General features: G+C 36.8%; 1 protein-coding gene across 2 annotated transcripts in view; it reads right to left on the reverse strand.

The window, feature by feature from the left end:
• The window catches only part of nadka (NAD kinase a), a 42,195-nt gene extending 27,395 nt beyond the window's left edge, over positions 1–14,800 (reverse strand). The window contains exons 1-3 of one of the 2 annotated variants that reach the window (XM_079827176.1): positions 14,548–14,800; positions 9,388–9,566; positions 1,870–1,953 (exon numbers count right to left, since the gene is read on the reverse strand). In XM_079827176.1, coding sequence (XP_079683302.1) covers positions 1,870–1,953; positions 9,388–9,566 — 263 coding nt within the window. In that variant the 5' untranslated portion in view covers positions 14,548–14,800. The remainder of the gene's footprint in view (positions 1–1,869; positions 1,954–9,387; positions 9,567–14,547) is intronic. The other variant, XM_079827177.1, reaches the window with a different exon arrangement.
• Between the last annotated feature and the right edge of the window lie 6,132 nt (positions 14,801–20,932).

Here is a 20,932-nt window from a genome sequence, read left to right on the forward strand (position 1 = left end):
TCTAAATCACTGCCATTACTATGACATTAAGGATCCTGAGGAATTACAAAAGTTGCTGTTTAATTTTCAACTATGTAATGTCTCAGTAGAGTATATTTGTTCTGTTCATTTCACTGTGGATTCTTTGGTAAGCCAGTCACTATCTGGCACAGGCTTTGCAAACAGACTCTTACAGAAAGATGGTCCTGATAGTAATGCTGCATGTAAGAAACAATGTTAACACTAATGTGTAATCTCAGTGATTTTTGATACGCAAAGACTGCACAGTCAGACGCTCTTAGTAAAAAAATGCTGGTGAAGCATCACTATGACCTGGTTACACACACAAGGCTTAGATAGATTATGCCAGGATTAGGCCTTAGTTAAATTAGGACATTTAAGTAGCTTTTATAAACATGCCCAAAACATTTCCATTACAAACAAACATTATCGGTGCATCCACTGATCAGACATAACATTATGACCACTGACAGGTGAAGTGAATAACACTGATTATCTCTTCATCACGGCACCTTTTAGAGGGTGGGATATATTAGGCAGCAAGTGAACATTTTGTCCTCAAAGTTGATGTGTTAACTTAGAAGTAGAAAAAATGGGCAAGTGTAAGGATTTAAGCGAGTTTGACAAGGGCCAAATTGTGATGCCTAGACAACTGAGTCAGAGCATCTCCAAAACTGCAGCTCTTGTGGGGTGTTCCCGGTCTGCAGTGGTCAGTATCTATCAAAAGTGCTCCAAGGAAGGAACAGTGGTGAACCGGCGACAGGGTCATGGGCGGCCAAGGCTCATTTATGCACATGGGGAACGAAGGCTGGCCCGTGTGGTCCGATCAAACAGACAAGCTACTGTAGCTCAAATTGTTAGGGTTAGGGCTGGTTCTGATAGAAAGGTGTCAGAATACACAGTGCATCACAGTTTGTTGCGTATGGGGCTGCATAGCCACAGACCAGTCAGGGTGCCCATGCTGACCCCTGTTCACCACTGAAAGCACCAACAGTGGGCACATGAGCATCAGAACTGGACCACGGAGCAATGGAAGAAGGTGGCCTGGTCTGAGGAATCACGTTTTCTTTTACATCACACGGATGGCCGGGTGTGTTTGTGTGGCTTACCTGGGGAACACACGGCACCAGGATGCACTATGGGAAGAAGGCAAGCCGGCGGAGGAAGTGTGATACTTTGGCCAATATTCTGCTGGGAAACCTTGGGTCCTGCCATTATGTGGCCTCCAAATTCCCAAGATCCCAATCCAATAAAGCATCTGTGGGATGTACAGATCAAACAAGTCCGATCCATGGACGGCCCCACCTCACAACTTACAGGACTTAAAGGATCTGCTGCTAACATCTTGGTGCCAGATACCACAGAACACCTTCAGGGGTCTAGTGGAGTCCATGCCTCAAGGGGTCAGGGCTGTTTTGGCAGCAAAATGGGGACCAACACAATATTAGGAAGGTGGTCATAATGTTATGCCTAATCTGTGTATGTTGCTTTCCGTTAAAACGCCTCAAACACGCATTTTAGTCTGGAACTAGCTTAAGCCTTGTCTGCGGAACCAGGCATACATCAAGCCAGTGACTAAACCGTCAACTTGTTCCTCTTAGTAGAAATGAGCACTTCAGTTCAGTGCGAGCTCTCGCCAAAACCCCCATTTTAATCAATGATGCGGTCTGAACTTCACAATGAATCTCTTATTCACACTCGGTTCGTTATGATGAAAGCATTAGTGATATCGTGTGAGATCATTGCATTGGTGCTGTGCTGGGCTACAGTCTCAGTGCTGCAACATTTCATGCTCACTATATAAACACTCTTCACAATTATTTAACCTCAGCATCTGTTGTAAAAGGAAACCATAGTAAAATGACTCACATGACACCTTTAGGGTTCTTCAGCATGCAGGCTTTGGGCCCAAATGTGGTGACAGGGCTTGGTCCATGAAGAGACTGTGTCCTCCTTTAAAACAACAGAGAGAAGACAATTAGATTGACCTCTAATTTTAAGTATATATAATATATATGGCGATGACGGGCCCAAGCACTATGGCACCATCACAGAAAAACTCAAGAAAAACAGTGCACAAAGAGTATATGCATTTAAATGGATAAAAATAAGAGGACTATGTCAATATCTCGTTTTATTTTACAGAACATTAGTAAAATTACAACATTTATGGTTGTCTTAATTTCTTTGCTTTCAGATTTTAAACCATTGAGTTTTTTGGGGGGCGGGAAACCACAGGAAAACCATAATGCTAATTTATAACAGATTTATAAACGCTTCTCGTTGCGAATTCAGGAAAATGGTTGGAGCATGTTGCGTTCCCAAATACAAATAATAAGCAACTGCATACTCATGCCATTGAGAATTCTCAATGAATATTCTGTTGAAATACTGCGCTTTACAACGATACCAAACTTGCGCAATTTTACATCAGCCCTGTCTCAATATTATTCTGACAATGTGCACAGGGCAATGTGCTTGGGCCCTAATAGATCAGTAGTATAAAAACATAAACAAAGTTTTTTGCTGACAGCAAGTCATTGACCAAATAACAAACCACAAACTCAACAAAAACTATGAATTTCAATGGCAATGACGATAGAAAATAGGGTGGTTATACTAGGGGCAATATATTTATGGCAATATAATATAATTATACATTATTTTAGTGATTGAGTAACATACTCACAATGACAACATATTGGCAAGTAGTTCACCATTTGAAGCTGCTCAAACTAAAGTGTGGCTTTCCAGAAAACATACTGTCATTTAATCTCACAACACAACATCTCTCACATATAAATCAAAATCAGCCACTAAAAAAAACATGAACTGATCAGTAATTTATTTTACATTATAATATGAGGTAAACGTACATTATTCAAAAGCAGGCCAGAAGATTTATTAACTGCAATGTAAAAAAAACGGTAAAATTTACAGTAAAAACCCAGAAGTTGTGGTTGCCAGTATTTTACAGTGTAAAAATATGGTAGTAACCTTTTAGGTTTTACAGGACTTAAATTTACGGTTAAAAAAAGTAATTAAATGATAAAATGTTAATATTCCATTTCACTAAAGAACTAAAATCTGCTTAATACCATTAAAATATACCGTTAACAACCATAATAACACAGGTGGTTACAAAAGAAAACCACATGATGATGATTCAAAGTTCATCACAATTCGTTTTTCACAAGCTGAGGCACATCTTCATATTAAGAAGGTCCACAGGGTAATACAAATACAAAACACCACCATGACTCTAAAATCATGCAATAAACATTCATTAAACAACATGTAACAAACCCCAAATGCACATAACTGATAACAAAATATAAGAAACATAACTATTCAAATGAAATAACATCAAATGTGAAGTGCCAGACAGGGAACGTCAATTTTAGAGGAACAACAAAAACAGAAAAAAAGAGAAGAGACGAGCAGAAACACAAGAACTACAACTGACTACAGCCACAGATAAAATAAACTGAAGATAAACAACATTAAATCTCTCAAGATCTCTAATTTTTTTGTCTTATGTCTACAGAAGTTCTTATTGAGAATCAACAGGTTTAGTTGTTGACGTTTTATTGAAAATAAAGTTTGAAAATCAAATCAGTGTTTGCTTTAATTGGGCTCTTGGGACTTTTTAACATCCGTTTTTCCTCTGGCTGCTGTCACGGTTTATAAAGCACATTTGTTATGGCAAGAAAAGCCAAGAGGAAATGAATCGGGTGATATTGGTTATGTAATGATGATGATGACATCTTGTAGTGGCCTGATTCACTGATAGAGTCTTATCTTTGGTTATACAGGTCATTAATTTTACATTATTAATTATTAAGATCTAACAGCATTATGATAATCTGAAGAATTTTAAAAAACATTGTGCACAAATAAAGTTGAGCTACTGTATCTTTCAGACACACAGACATCAAGAATCAGCGTATAAATCTCAACAATGTTGACGATAAAAAGTGCTGCAGTGCATGAAGGGAGCCACCAATCAAAACTCATCCATCGCTCCCCTCCCAGCATGCATTGTTTGTCTAAAATGATGCTGTAGTTCAAAACTTTTTCATATACATCATATTTTCTTCAGATTATCTGTTCGTAACTGCTGGCTCTCATACTCAATAATATGAAACTTATTAAACATTCTTCATACAATCAAAGATTAGATGCTATATGAGATCCGTGAATCAGGCCACTATATTATGATTATGCCATTATCATTACATAGCCAACATCACCTGATCACATTTTCTTTTGGCTTTTCTTGCCATGTGCTTTATAAACACACTGTTACAGCTGCCAGGGAAAACGAATGTTAAAAAGTCAAACACTAAATCAAACACTGTACCATTATGGTACTGGTATTATTTTAAATAAAACATCTAAACCTCTATTAATTATCAATGTATACGTATGAAAGAAATAACAATTTGGTTTTGAACTCATTTGAACTCATGTGGTACTGGGAACCACAGCTGCAGTTTTTTTACCGTAAACTTTAGCTTAGTGTTGTAAAACCTAAAATATTACTATAATTGTTTTTACAGTAAAGTACTTCAACCACAGCTGCCAGTTTTTACTGTAAATTTAAGTTCAATGTATATTAAGTTCAATATATATGTAAAACATATATATTAATTACTACCGTATTTTGTACGGGTTGTGTTTGAGTCCCTCAATCGTCCTCAGTGTAAAAAGATGGATCTCAAAATCATACAGTCACATTTGCAAAAGATACTGGAAAACTGAAGAGTTAGCAGGATCTGGAGGATTTGAACTTTGGGCAGTTTAACTGATCAGGACAAACAAGGGCTCGAGAAAAACCATCACAAAACACCAAAACAGTCATGGATAATCCAGGGAACGACACACAGTATTAAAGGGATAGTTCACCCAAAAATTAAAATTCTGTCATCATTTACTCACCCTCAAGTTGTTCCAAACCTGTATGAGTTTCTTTGTTCTGCTGAACACAAAAGAAGATATTTTGAAGAATGTTTGTAACCAAGCAGATAGAGCAACCATTGACTACCATAGTATTTTTTCCCTACTATGGTAGTAAATGGTTGCTCTTTCTGCTTGGTTACAAACATTCTTCTAAATATCTTCTTTTGCGTTCAGCAGAACAAAGAAACTCATACAGGTTTGGTAGAATTTTAATTTTTCGGTGAACTATCTCTTTAAGAATCAAGGGTTGGTAAACTTTTGAACAGGGTGATTTTTATGAATTCAGCTGTTTTTTTGTCTTGTGGACTATATGTAAACATCTTTTATGAACATTATCTTATTCAGGACAGTACTAAATAAAGAATAACATGCATTTTGTATGATCCCTCTTATTTTGTTCAAATTATTCACATTTTCAGATTCTGCAAGGGGTTCACATACTTTCAAGCAGCACTGTATAACTAGTAACGCAATGAACTTTTAAAATGGTGCATTCATCTGTTGGAAGACTGCAGTGGTACATATGGTATAGTGTGTGGGAAAGTAAAAAAGAAAAACCTATCTTCCCCTTTACCCATATGACATTCAATGTCACCGAACAGAACTAGTACAACATTTTGTAAAGCAGAAGTGTTGCAAGTGTGGAAAGACTGATGCAGTTGTGTAAACTATGTGGTAAGACAAGGCAATCGTGTGTTTCATGTGTAGATCATGAAACTATATAAAATTAGTGACATCAGGCTATTATATTATATTGTAATACAACATCCACTGTCATAGCTATAAGTGTTGTGTATTTTGGAAAGCTGTACACTGTAGTACAACAAACAGCATCCAAGAACGGAACCATCTATCAGTCTAACACCAGGGTGTCCAAATTCGGTCCTGGAGGGCCACTGTCCTGCAGAGTTTAGCTCCAACTTGCCTCAACACGCCTGTCTGGAAGTTTCTAGTATGCCTAATAAGACCTTGATTAGCTGGTACAGGTGAGTTTAATTGGGGTTGGAGCTAAACTCTGCGGGACAGTGGCCCTCCAGGAGCATGATTGGACACCCCTGGTCTAACATGTCCTAAATTTTGTCTAAAGTAACATGCAGTTGAATCAGTACAGGACCATGTTTCTTCTCTAATAAAACAGGACATAAACCTTCTCAACTGAAACACATATTAACAGACAAGATTAAAGGCACTTTACATCCAAAGGCCCCAATATACTTCAAGCGGAACTGAAGAGCAGATTACGTCATTTCGGACATATTCAGATTCAAGTTCTGTTTCTGGCATTCGAAACAGCTTTCCAAATCAAACTTTCCGGAAAAGTCTGCTCTGGCTGATAAACACCTTCAAACTACCATTGGTCCGTGGTGATGATGTAATAGGGGTGCGTCTTTGAGGTGTGGCTTTTGAGGTGTTGAGGTCAGACACGAGTGAAAACATGAACACACAGATGAGCTGCTTTATAGTAAAAACTGAAGCTGTATTCCGAAGTGAAAGACACTGACACTGTTTTTCTGTTTCACTGTTTTAAACAATCTATTATATAAAGTGCTATAACAAATCCACATCGCTAGGATCAGATGCTTTCGTAGTGGCGGTTTTCTTAAACAATCTGCAATTTATGACATTTTGGCTGCGTGACTGACATTAGTGCTGGGCGGTATGACCAAAAAAATATCACTGTATTTTTCTAAATTATAGCGGTTTCGCGGTATATGATGGCATTTTTTCCCCCCTATGCATGACAGGGTGTTAACCACATTTTCTACTGATTGAGAGAGGAAGGAAGGAGCAGGAGATTGACTAGAATGCCCTATTTTACTGTCATGACGAGTGAATATTGTAGAAAAATCCCACACTAGAATTAATACAGGTTTGCAAAGCCCCACAAAATGATGCTGTGCAGAGGCAACAACCAATAAAACACAGACCTGCAACACATGCATTACAGACACCTGAATATTAAAATATGACCACGGTATATGCACATACACGCTTTTGGTTCGTGTTTAGAGCACTAGAGTACATGATATACAGGTGCTGGTCATGTAATTAGAATATCATCAAAAAGTTGATTTATTTCACCAATTCCATTCAAAAAGTGAAACTTGTATATTATATTCATTCATTATACACATACTGATATATTTCAAATGTTTATTTATTTTAATTTTGTTGATTATAACCGACAGCTAAGGAAAATCCCAAATTCAGTATCTCAGAAAATTTGAATATTGTTAAAAGGTTCCATATTGAAGACACCTGTGCCACACTCTAATCAGCTAATTAACTCAAAACACCTGCACAAGGAGGGCAAGGCACAAAAGGTCATTGCAAAAGAGGCTGGCTGTTCACAGAGCTCTGTGTCCAAGCAAATTAATAGAGAGGCGAAGGGAAGGAAAAGATGTGGCAGAAAAAAAGTGTACAAGCAATAGGGATAACCGCTCCCTGGAGAGTATTGTGAAACAAAACCCATTCAAAAATGTGGGGGAGATTCACAAAGAGTGGACTGGAGCTGGAGTCTGTGCTTCAAGAACCACTACGCACAGACGTATGCAAGACATGGGTTTCAGCTGTCGCATTCCTTGTGTCAAGCCACTCTTGAACAACAGACAGCGTCAGAAGCGTCTCGCCTTGGCTAAAGACAAAAAGGACTGGACTGCTGCCGAGTGGTCCAAAGTTATGTTCTCTGATGAAAGTCAATTTTGCATTTCCTTTGGAAATCAGGGTCCCAGAGTCTGGAGGAAGAGAGGAGAGGCATTGCTTGAGGTCCAGTGTAAAGTTTCCACAGTCAGTGAGGGTTTGGGGTGCCATGTCATCTGCTGGTGTTAGTCCACTGTGTTTTCTGAGGTCCAAGGTAAACGCAGCCATATACTAGGAAGTTTTAGAGCACTTCATGCTTCCTGCTGCTGACCAACTTTATGAAGATGCAGATTTCATTTTCCAACAGGACTTGGCACCTGCACACAGTGCCTAAGCAACCAGTACCTGGTTTAAGGACCATGGTATCCCTGTTCTTAATTGGCCAGCAAACTCGCCTGACTATAACCCCATAGAAAATCTATGGGGTATTGTGAAGAGGAAGATGTGATATGCCAGACCCAACAATGCAGAAGAGCTGAAGGCCACTATCAGAGCAACCTGGGCTCTCATAACACCTGAGCAGTGCCACAGACTGATCGACTCCATGCCACGCCGCATTGCTGCAGTAATTCAGGCAAAAGGAGCCCCAACTAAGTATTGAGTGCTGTACATGCTCATACTTTTCAAGTTCATACTTTTCAGTTGGCCAATATTTCTAAAAATCCTTTCTTTGTATTGGTCTTAAGTAATATTCAAATTTTAAGTTGTCAGTTATAATCATCAAAATTAAAAGAAATAAACATTTGAATTTTGAAATATATCAGTCTGTGTGTAATGAATGAAAATAATAAACAAGTTTCACTTTTTGAATGGAATTAGTGAAATAAATCAACTTTTTGATGATATTCTAATTATATAACCAGCACCTGTATATGTCCATAAAAAACTTAAATGCTCTCGCTCTGGTCTATATCTGTGCTATATAATCCATGTGGTGGGCGTTGTTAGTTTCAAAACGGCACTCGGTGCAGAAACCGATCTCTTGCGCGCGCCCCGTGTTTGAATTCTGCGCAGTACTTATAGGCTGACTCCAAAATCGTCCCCTATACACTCAAATAGGGCATTATTTGCCTTTTTGCCATTAGTAGTGGTGTCCGAAACCATGGTGGACATTATTGAGTGCACCATTCAATCCACACAGCCGTACACACAACGGCTGTCCGGAATCACTCACTCGTTTTCATTCACTCCTTCAAGTGAACTATATTGGATAATGTAGGGAATAGTTAATGAGGGTTTAGGGGGCGATTTCGGATTCAGCCATAGGCTGTACTGCGATCTCAGCTGTGTCTTCACTACAGTGCAAAAGTAAAAACGTGACCCCTCTCAAACAGTGTCGCGCTGCGCCGCATTCTGAACGTTGTTTAAGCGGCATATACCGGTATTGTGGTATCATCAAAATTCATATCATAAAAAAAATAAACACCGGTAATCGGTATGAACCGGTATACCGCCCAGCACTACGTGACATTCTCTAGTTTTGTTGTAGCCAGAGTATCCGAAGCACGAGCTGTAAAGGCACCGCCCTCTTCTGGAAAGTGGGACGGGGAACAGCAGCTCATTTGCATTTAAAGGGACACACACACACACACACAACAACGCAGTGTTTTTGCCAAATAGGGGCAAATTTGAAATGCTATAATAAATTATGTGTGGGGTATTTCGAGCTGAAACTTCATAGACACTTTCTGGGGATACATGAGACTTATAGTACATCTTGTGAAAAGGGGCAAAATACTGCAGGTCCCCTTTAAGTCTTTACCCTGACAGACAGTCTTGTTTTACCTGAACTTAGCAGAGCAAGGTGCTGATGGCATAGACATACTCCTGGCTTTAGTTCTGTTCCGGAACACTTTTCCACGGAAAGGCTCCTCACTGCTATCACAGGCTGGGCAACAGTAGGAAAAAGACTCTGAGCTTGCATCTGACTTAAGAGTCCATTTAGACTCTCCAGAATTCTCCATCTGGATGCCAAAGTTGGAACAAAAAAAGCAAAATATGAGTGTCAGTTCACAATTACACTGGATACACTCAGAAAGACAAAGTCTGGCAAGTTTCTTCCAGACCTACACACAATAACATGCAACAAGCCACATTCAACAAAAAAACCCAAAACACTTAACAGAGAGCAACAATGTTCCACTTCTTGAAATGTCCTGCATACCTGCAAGGATGTTGACACTGTCTATAGGCAAACTCCAGGTCAAATAGTTGCTCTCATTGTGGTATTTTAAGTAAGGGTGTACTCACACTAGGCGCTCTGAACTGTACCAGAGCGCGTTTGACCCCCAAAGACCGGTTCGTTTGACAAGTGTGAGCGCTCCATTACGTGCCCCTGCTTGGTTCGTTTGGCCGGCCCTGGCCCGCTTGGAAGAGGTGGGCCAGAGCGCAGTTCGGTTGGGCTTGAGCATGGTTCGTATGCTCAGTGTGAACGCTAACCACAGCTGTGCGCTACTGTCCTCATTACGACAGCAAACACCAAACTATTACTACTTGATACACTTTTTGATTAAATCAAGTATATTTAGGTTTATAACGGTCCTGGTTATCACCTTATTGATGAACATGAATTGTACAATTGGACAATCGCACTCGGGCACGGTACAAGGCAACTGTGCCTAGTGTGAGTACATCCTAAGGATGCTTTCACACTGGCCATGTTTGCTGTTGGGTTTCCGCAGGTTTTATGAAGGTAAATTTAAGACCTTTTTAAGACCAATTAAAGAAAATTGAAGGAATAAATTGAAGGGAACATAACACGTCAAAATGTTCTCTAAGTGTAAATGTATAAGCACACAATGAGTTGCATTAGTCACGCTTCAGAGTTTTAAAATACAATATCCAAAGGATCTCCATAACTCTTTAATTAATTTGGCAAAAAATAGCTGAAAGATTGAGAAGAAACCTTGGCAAATCTTGTGAAAGTGATATATATATATATATATTCCTTGATCTGAGTGGTACAAGACTTGGCTACTTTTCCTAAATTTGCCACCTGAACACACAACATTTTTTTTACTCGATTCTACAATGTTAAGTGCTTGGGAAAAAAAACCCTCCTTAATCCCGCCTTTGTGGACAAAAATGGGCACCCATAGGAATGAATGGGAAAAACTGTAATTCAGAGCATTTTTTTATTTTTATTTGTCCAATAAAAATCAATAAATCCAACAAAATGCAGACCATACATACACACAAATGAAGGAGTAGTAAGCCTAAACAACACTCTCAATGTGGCAAACACTCACACTCGTGCACACACACACACACACAAACACACACATCCACAAAATCATTGGATTGAAAGCCATTGAATGAGTCACCACATTTTTAGGTTTTGGCTCTCTGGACTTACTGGAATTATTTTTTTCACTGAAGTTAAAGAAATATTAAATATAACATAAAAATAAGCATATTTTACATAAAAAAAATATGGTACTTTTAGAGGTTAATAAATTCATTAATACCCCAAAAATCACAAAAAAAAAGGCATAAATTGATAGAATTTATTTTATCGAAGATGATGATATAACATTTATTTAAAAAAAAAAAATTGGGATCACACCTGAGACCTTCGTGCCCAAATTTGTCCACGAAGGCGGGATTAAGGGCTGTTATACGAAGGGGGCTTGGGGGTTAAAACAAGAACAAATATTTGCCAATGGGTTCATAAAAATCAACTCCATTCCATTGTAAGCAATTTCATACCCATTGACAGGTATTTGGTCTTGTTTTAAGCATAAACTCACTTAATTTTGTTCAATTTCTTAGAAAACAAGACTTTGTTTCTTCATACAAGTAAATGTCTCTTGATTTAAGGATGTTTGGAATTTGAACTGGAAAACACAAATCCTGAGGAAGAACATCATTTTTTGCAGTGCATTAAATTTAATTTTGGTGAGGTCCTTATGAAATCGGTTATATTTTATTTTTTTATTTTATAGTTTATTGTTATTGACTCTGCTTTAATGGTTAAATTAAATGTGACTGACTTTCATTCATCTTCAGAACACAAATGAAGATATTTTAAATGAAATCTGAGAGATTTCTGTCCCTCCATTGACAGTCTAAGCAACTTCCACTGACGCTTCAAAAAGTTCATATAGAGATCCTAAAACTAATCGATACGAATTGAGCGACTTATTCCAAATTTTCTGAAGAGACTCGATGGCTTTATATGATGAAGGAAAGTCTTATGGGTTTGGAACAACATTAGGGTGAGTAAATGATGACAGGATGGTCATTTTGGGGTGAACCAGCATACCTCGAGTAAGCAAGGTTTGGGTTAATCAACCGAGAGTTCAGGGTATATGGGATGCTTTCTGGAATACCCCCCTGAACATGCATCTTGAGTGTTTTAGCTTTCAAATGATGCATAGTTTGTGATAGTTGATTGAATATTTTTCATAAAACAAAAGTAAATAAAAGTACAAACACGCCCACTCCCGTCAACTCCCGGCTAAGAGGTTAACTCTATACAACTAGCCACTGTAAAGTTTATCGTTACATGTTATATTGTTATATTACAATGGTATTATATTTTGTGCAGGAAATTAACTTATTTTGTTGTAAATTAAAAAAAAGGCCTGACAATGTCACTGCTGAATACCTATAAATACATCAAACAAACAGAAGTTTCTCTCATCTTTTCTTCCCTATTGTGCCGTATATCTGAGTGAAACTGCTTCACAAACAAGAACAAATGTAATGTGAAGTAATGCGAAGCGTTCATAAACCTGTAGTCCAACAAAATACAACGTTTAATAACAGGTTTAATAACGTTTAATAAGTGGTTTTAACTCACTTCATACAGTCAGTCGAGCTGATGTGGCTTCTTATCACAGAATGTCAATCAGCACTGCATACTTTATTATTATGAAAATACCCGAGAAGGCTTGAAGAACTCAATACACCATATCTTGTCGCAGAAGTATTATCTTCATGTTTAATCAGTCAAAGCGTTTCTATCTTTGTTTTATTCAGCCTATAGCACGAGCTTCACATTAGGGATTTCCCATAGGGATTTCCTGAAAACGAACAATTTCTGCTCGAGGGCGCCCTCTAGCCTCAGGTATGAACATAGACTGTAAAAAAATATGGACGTAGTGTCCGTGACGTCACCCATAGGATTCTGATGAGCCGTTCTGAAGCGCAAAGTATGGACGAGCTGGCCGTTGCCATCTTGGCAGCGCGTCATCGCGCGTCACTCCAGGATATCAGAAAATGGGCAAAAAGGCGGGACGTGGGCGGAGCTTAAGTGACGCGATGACTAACAGACAGCAGATAAATGGCTATCCACCTGTCACTCGAAGTGGCCACGCCCTTAATTATGGAGAACTTTAATGCTTTATATAATGTAAACGAATGAGTTATAAAAAAATTCACCCCCTCACAGTCGTCATGAAGGGCAAAATTAGCCGTATAGACCAAAACCACAGTTTGTACCAGGCTGTAAACATGTTTTTTTTCTGCTGTAAAGTTGGGCATTTTAACATGGGGCTCAATAAGATTCTGCTCCCTTCTGAAGCCTGTCCCTAGCGGCCAGTCGATGAATTGCAGTTTAACTGTGGAAGGTTGCCGCTTGGGTATGAGTGAAAATTTTGGGTAGAAAATAAGAAAAATAATACTTCTAAATAAATTTATATGACAATCCATATGTTTTTCTTTTAATGTACAGGAGTTTTAATCCCCACAGTGGATGCATAAGAGGCTCATATTTCATTTTAAAAACATAGACTTTAAGAAATTAATATCACAGCTAAAAAGATTTTTATAATAATATTTTTATATAATAGACCTTTCTAATGATTTTTAGTCATAGAAAAAAATGCAGATTTAGTCTGCATATTAACAGGTAACCCATAATTTTTTAGTTTTCTATAAAATATAAATATTATTATTATTATACTGTTATATTTATTCTTAAATACTCTATTTTAATTTTTTAATAATGAATGTTATTGTAATAGTAATATTTCTTATTTTTATTTAGCAACAATAATAATCATAATAATTATTATTAGTCATATTAATACATAAACACAAAATGTTATATACACACTTTTAATTTGTAAATAATAATAATATTAAATCACATTTTAAATCGCAATCGCAATTTTAACCAGAATAATCGCAATTAGATATTTTCCCCAAATCGTGCAGCCCTAAACAATAATGATGATTATTTTAAAACAAATAATTTAAATAATTAAATACTGCAATATTTTGATTTCATGGTGACTTTAACAGTTTTGATCCACCATATACAAGGAGTACATATATCAAATGACAGAGGGATACACAAGAGCTGTCTGTAGTCAATTTTCTTTCGTTTTCAGAGGAACCCATGACAGGAATAGACCCCCGGCAGAACTAAAAGATCTCATAAGACATTGTGTTTTTTTTCAAGAAGAACAAAAGTTTGTCAAAAAAAATAATAATTTGTGAGCATTTTGATTTTTACTGATGAAATTTGGCACATTGTGTGGCACATTTTACATTGACCCTCTGTATTATCACTATGCATTGTCCTTGATTAAATAAATAAAGAATGGCATGAATCTGCAACATTTGTAAATATGAAGTTTATGAAATTAAATTAACTCATACTCTACTGAAAAAAAGTGACGCCCCTGTGTACCATATCAATGCAAAAAACGAAGGTCTATAGAGTGAGCATTCAATACACTAATATACACAAAGCCTGAAAGTTTACACACTTATTTACACACTGGACAGTCTTGTTTGTAAGCTTGTCGAGACAGCATTTTTGTCGTGATCCTACTGCAGTACAACACTAAATACACCTGCGATAGCCACAATCCAGCCACAAAACTCTATCGTTATAAACGGTTCAGTTTGACAAAAGTGTTAGGAAATAAAATAATTTAAACACAGGTTTAATGAGTTAGCCGCTAGTGTGCTGGTTGATTAACAGTACTGTACCTCACACCGGCTCGATCCCGATCCTTTCCGAAAACAAACACAACAGCTGATGTTTAGCCCACTATATGGCTAGGAACACAGCAGGCGTTATCCTCGTTGACTCTGAATGAAGAATATTAGATATTCCATCGCTATATGTTTCGGGGAGGATACAGGGCTAAACGGGTTCAACAGTCTCTCTTCAGCTGTCATACACGAACACTTCCTCGAGATGACATCAAACCTCTGCGCCCATTGGCTCATCCTGATAGGCGGGGCTTGGCTTGGCTAATGAATATTCATTACTTAAAGGCACAATATGTAATATTTTTTTATTAAAATCTCCAAAAACCACTAGAACAATGTTATATATATATATATATATATATATATATATATATATATATATATATATATATATATATATATATATATATATATATATATATATATATATATATATATATATATATATAATGTTGACTTTTGTACCTACACTATCCCAAATGTTTTCTAGAATGTTTAAATCCAGAGAAATAAGCAATTTTAAGCTATCAATGACATCATACCTGACTTACAACTGAGGAATAAAGGAAGCGATCCGTCATGAAGAGGTGAAAAATCACACATTGGCTCATCCTGATAGGCGGGGCTTGGCTTGGCTAATGAATATTCATTACTTAAAGGCACAATATGTAATATTTTTTGATTCAAATCTCCAAAAACCACTAGAACAATGATATATATATATATATATATATATATATATATATATATATATATATATATATATATATATATATATATATATATATATATATATATATATATATATAATGTTGACTTTTGTACCTACACTATCCCAAATGTTTTCTAGAATGTTTAAATCCAGAGAAATAAGCAATTTTAAGCTATCAATGACATCATACCTGACTTACAACTGAGGAATAAAGGAAGCGATCCGTCATGAAGAGGTGAAAAATCACACATTGGCTCATCCTGATAGGCGGGGCTTGGCTTGGCTAATGAATATTCATTACTTAAAGGCACAATATGTAATATTTTTTGATTCAAATCTCCAAAAACCACTAGAACAATGATATATATATATATATATATATATATATATATATATATATATATATATAATGTTGACTTTTGTACCTACACTATCCCAAATGTTTTCTAGAATGTTTAAATCCAGAGAAATAAGCAATTTTAAGCTATCAATGACATCATACCTGACTTACAACTGATGAATAAAGGAAGCGATCCGTCATGAAGAGGTGAAAAATCACAAAAAGTGCTCAAAATATTAAGTATCGGACATTGCTTTGAGTAGCAAAAGCTAGAATAGGGAGGGAATACAGTTATTTTTTTTAAAGATGAGGTTAAGTGCTCACGGAAGAGATGAGTTTTCACCTGTCTTTTGAATGTTGTCAGTGATTCTGCTTTCCGGATGGAGGTGGGGAGATCGTTCCACCAGCAACGAACAGGGAACGAAAATATTCGGGATTTCATGCCTCTCTGTGGTGGTACCACGAGCCGTCGCTCCTTTGCAGAGCGAAGGCATCTGGTGGGGATGTAGACTCGTGGGAGCGAGTGGAAATATGCGGGTGCTGAGCTTGTGGTGGATCTGTAAGCAAGCGAGATGAAGAGAGGTGTGACATGGGCCCTGAAGACAAGACGTGCCACTGCTTTCTGAATCATTTGAAGCATCTTGATCGCACACGATGGAAGTCCAGCCAGAAGCGCATTGCAGTAGTCAAGCCTAGAAATGACCAGATCCTGGACGAGAAGCTGTGCTGCGTGCTCTGTTAGGAATGGTCTGATCTTCCTGATGTTGTGCAGCGCAAACCTGTATGAGCAAGCTGTCTTTGAAATGTGGTCTTTGAAGGACAGCTGGTCATTTTATTTTGTAGAAACCATGGAAACGCCAAAGAGGCTTTAATATGATGTGTTTTATTAGACAGGTGAGCAACTGTTTGGATCATTCATCCACTGAAAACTGGTCATTGTTCTACAGCTCAACACAGTTAGTCTTATTGTTTAAATGTGTTCTTCCTTCTGGTAAATCAAGAAACATTGCAGGTGTGTGTGTTGTTCATGGTAGGATCGCGACAAAAATGCTGTCCAGACAAGATTAGAAACAAGATTGTCCAGTGTATAAATCAGTGTGTAAAGATTCAGGCTTTGTGTATGGAATGCTCACTCTATAGACCTTTGTTTTGTGCTTTGATATGGTACAAGGGCATCACTTTTTTCCAATAGTAACACATTTAATTTCATAAACTTCATATTTACAAATGTTGCTCATTCATACAATTCTTTATTTATTTAATCAGGGACAATGTTTTACCATGCCTAATATGGATCGAGCTCACTGCAGAGTGAACAACACTGCATGAAAACACTGAAATCCGGCACTATCCGGGCATGGTATACTCCTGTGTAATTTGATGTTTACCGGATGTATGTGGGAAAAAGCGGATCAGAGTAACACGGAACAGTATATTTCCAGAAAAACCCGGAAACCTCACGTATGCGGACGTATACAGGAATCCGTGAAATTTCACGGACATATACAGCTGAAACACTGCTGGGTGTGCTAGGACTGAGGACTGTTAGGTGTGAAGAAGACCTTTCATATGTTAATGACTGACACTTGTGCTGGCTGTTCTCAGAGGGAGGGGGGGCAGGGGACGACTTCAGGATTGAGAATTATCTCTGGTCTACTGTAGGCTACAGCAAACAAGCTTTTTGCACAGAAAAAAGAATTCTTAAGGCCCTGAAACACTAAACTGAACTAGCAATGACTAAAGCCGACTGTGCGGTTGGTTCACGTTGCCTGGGTCTGGGCCAAACCATCAGAATGGTGTGTCAGGGCCTTAAAACCACTGCATGAAAAGAGTCTCTTAATCAAATATTTTTTATAAAAACAGTACAAAATAAAAACCCTGTCTGAACATATACGTTCACAAAAAAATCTGAATATGTAATGAAATAAACAAAGAAATGTAATGGAATTAACAAAAGATAATTAACCAAACATTTTAGACTATCCCCAAACAATTTTTGCAAAGTTTTACAAATTGTAGGCAATAATAGAATTAAATAAAAAGGAGATGAAATGTGGAAAATGAAAAAGTTTGTTTTAAAAACACCAAAAACTGATATGCTCAAAATAAAAATATGGAATAAAAAAGAGCATGGGATTCACTTGCTCAAGAAACACAGAAACACAAGCAGACCTTTCAGCTCTGCAACTGTTCACAAAAAGTGTCACTCTAAGATTCTTAACTTTAACACGCTGCAAAAGAGGGGCGTTTTGAGGTTTGAAATCCACCACTCACAATAGATGTAGGTGCAACCAATAAGGTTACCAATAAAAATAAGGCAACCAATAAAAAGAATCCTAATTTTACAGAAAAAAACTAATTTTGAATTACGTTTAAAACGATGTAAAATTACAAACAATATCTAAATAAACAACTTGACTGTTATTTTAAGGATTATATCATTAATGACAAACTACAGTAATTCTCATTTTTTACAGGAACATCACTGTATTATTTTTCTGTTTTCATAAATAACAAATTCATGCAAAATTACAAACAATATCTGTAAATTAACAACGGTAATACAATATTTAGCTCATTATATTAAAGGTTTATGTTTATGTCCATACTAACAATTTAACATTATTCTTTGTCATTTTAAAGTAAATCTTATTAGTTTTATATTTACACTGTAAAAATAAAAACCTAAAAAAAACAGCAGCTACAGCTGCAAAACAAAAACCGTAAAATTAAAGTCAAATATCTTAAGTCAAATAAAGTTAAAAAACTTCACAGAAATTTACATTAAACGTTTTAGAGAAAACACTATTAGTTTACAGATTTTTCCTTATTTAAATTAAGATATTTTACTTTAATTTTCTGTTTTACAGTGAAGGTGTATTTTTACATTCAATGCTGGATACAAATATAACAAAATATATAGCAAACTAAATATCAAACAATAATTGTTTTTAAAGAGTACAAATCTGCACTGCTCTCCAGGTTGAAACTTCCAGGCCTCTGCCCACACCACAAAACACCATTTGACCGATTAATTAAATATAACAGCAAATAAAAATAAATATACACATTTTCTAACTGTTGTTTAAAACAAGTTTTTTTCTATATTTGCAAGGCTATTTGCTGCCTTTCCGTGTTCTTTTGAGCGTGATTGGTCAATCTGAACGTCATCCAGAAATCTGGCCAATGACAGTGCCCGCCTTCAGTTTGAATTATACACCCGTTGCCGTTGCTCGTGGCTCGCGGGGACGCGACGCGATCGCGGCTTCTAATCTTCACGTCGGTCTATTAATGGCATTGCATGGACCATTTAAACCTGTTAAAATCTTATTTTGGACGAATTTTGATGGTGGGATGTCGACTGAGAACGAAAAAACATGAATACGAACAGACTAAGTTTCCAATGGCGGACAGCAGACGGCAGAAGGTAACGTAAATCCCTTTATATTGGTTCTACTGCTCATCAAGATATAACGTTAGTGCATTAAAGTCATATGCTAATCGTGATTAACTTACATATTCTGTTTCTGTGTTTTGTTGTGTTGTAATATTGTTAAGATAGGGCTGGGTGTTATGGCGATCTGATGATACTGACTATTGTTAGTGATTTTGCTGTAAACGATAACATTACCGTTTTATATTGCGGAATGTGAATATAGCGTATATAACGCAGCACTGACTGTACTAAAACTTTTTGACATTTTGACAAGGAAACATGCATGAATGTAGAATAATGAACGGGACATGCATGTGTTAAAATAAGCCTCTCTCAGACAGCATGCGATCCCGAAATCAATTATCTTTCTGTAAAATGCACACAATTATCTCAGAAACCTTGTCATGTGAGGTATTCACTTGATTTAAACAGTCAGTTATGTCTTAAGTAAAGTCAAACAGTTCAAGTTAACGTGGGGAATCCCGGATGCGTGTCATTCTGTGCATCCGTTCTTAAAGGGGCTGCAGCTTTGTCATCATTTTAATAAAACAAAAGAATAGAGAAGACCTTCTGCTTCTTTAAGAATCATGTGATATTAATTAATTGAATATCATACAGTGAAGACTTTTAAAGCAGTATTATTCTGTAGCATTTTAATAAAATATCCATCAAAATAAATATATTGTGATATCGTTATTGTAAAATATAATTTCTCATGTATGTATAATTATATGGTCATAATGCCCATCCCTACTGTCAGCTAGTTTTAAGATCAAGCTTGTCATAAGATGTAACAGAGCTTTGGAATGAGTAATCAGAGAACACTGTCATGTACACTTGTTCAACAGAGAGGACAGGAAACCACCATACTTGGACTCTGAAAAATTATAGGCAAACCAGGATTTTGGATCTACTGTGAATTTTTTGTATGGGCCTGGTGAGTATGTTTTGCAAGTCCTTGTCCGTAAGTTGATAATTAATATTAATGTTTTATCAAACAAATTAATATTCATTTGTGTGTGTGCATGTTTCTTCCCCCCTCATGATCCAGAAGTTTTGGATCCATGATCCTGAAGAACTTTTACAGATGTTGACCCTGAATGTGTAAAAGGTAATCTTAAAAATTATTTTAATGTTCTCTGTTTTTTTTCTGTAATGTAGACACATGCATTTTCTGTGAAGTTGCTTTGAAACAATATCAGGGTTTTTCCTACATTGAAATTTTTTTGCCGGCCGCCAAAACAAATTTTTGTCCCGCCAAAGCCTTATTTGATCAGTTATTGTGATTTATGAGTGATGTAGAATAGATGACTGCTGCACTTGAGTTAACTGAGTGACAGAGAGAACGACCAGTGAGCTCATCCCTCGCTCGCACGCTCTCTGTCTTCAAAATAAGCATTCTTAGCTTTCTAATGTTTCACATATTACGTTAATCAAAATCAAAAGGTCGGAAGACCGAATCCATGTTGCACGTGGCGCTATCAGACGTCTTCCTTTAATTACTGCTGGGTGTGAAATGCGCTCAAAAAACATTGACTGATTCTCTGACCAGCTGACATAAAGCATACTTTAAATAAACAGGAAACAAATCCTATCCGGTTATGAAGTGTTTTCTGTGTGTTGACAAATCTTTCGCGATGTTCTAAAGACGGGATTCACACACAACGCGTCTGCTAATGTCTGATTCGCCACCTAATGACTCCTTTGAACTGAATCATTTTAACGACTGGTTCCCAGAACAAAGTTGTTGTTAGCTAGCTGATTGTATATGGCAGAAAATTAGGCTATTTGTTCATATTTTTAATATTGATATGATTACCAAAACAAACAATTATCAGTAAATAGTGTAAAAATGAGGGAAAAAAACAAACATCAAGGTATCAAAATAAGA

Source organism: Gobio gobio, assembly GCF_949357685.1.
Source record: "Gobio gobio genome assembly, chromosome: 10".
Taxonomy (NCBI): Eukaryota; Metazoa; Chordata; class Actinopteri; order Cypriniformes; family Gobionidae; genus Gobio; species Gobio gobio.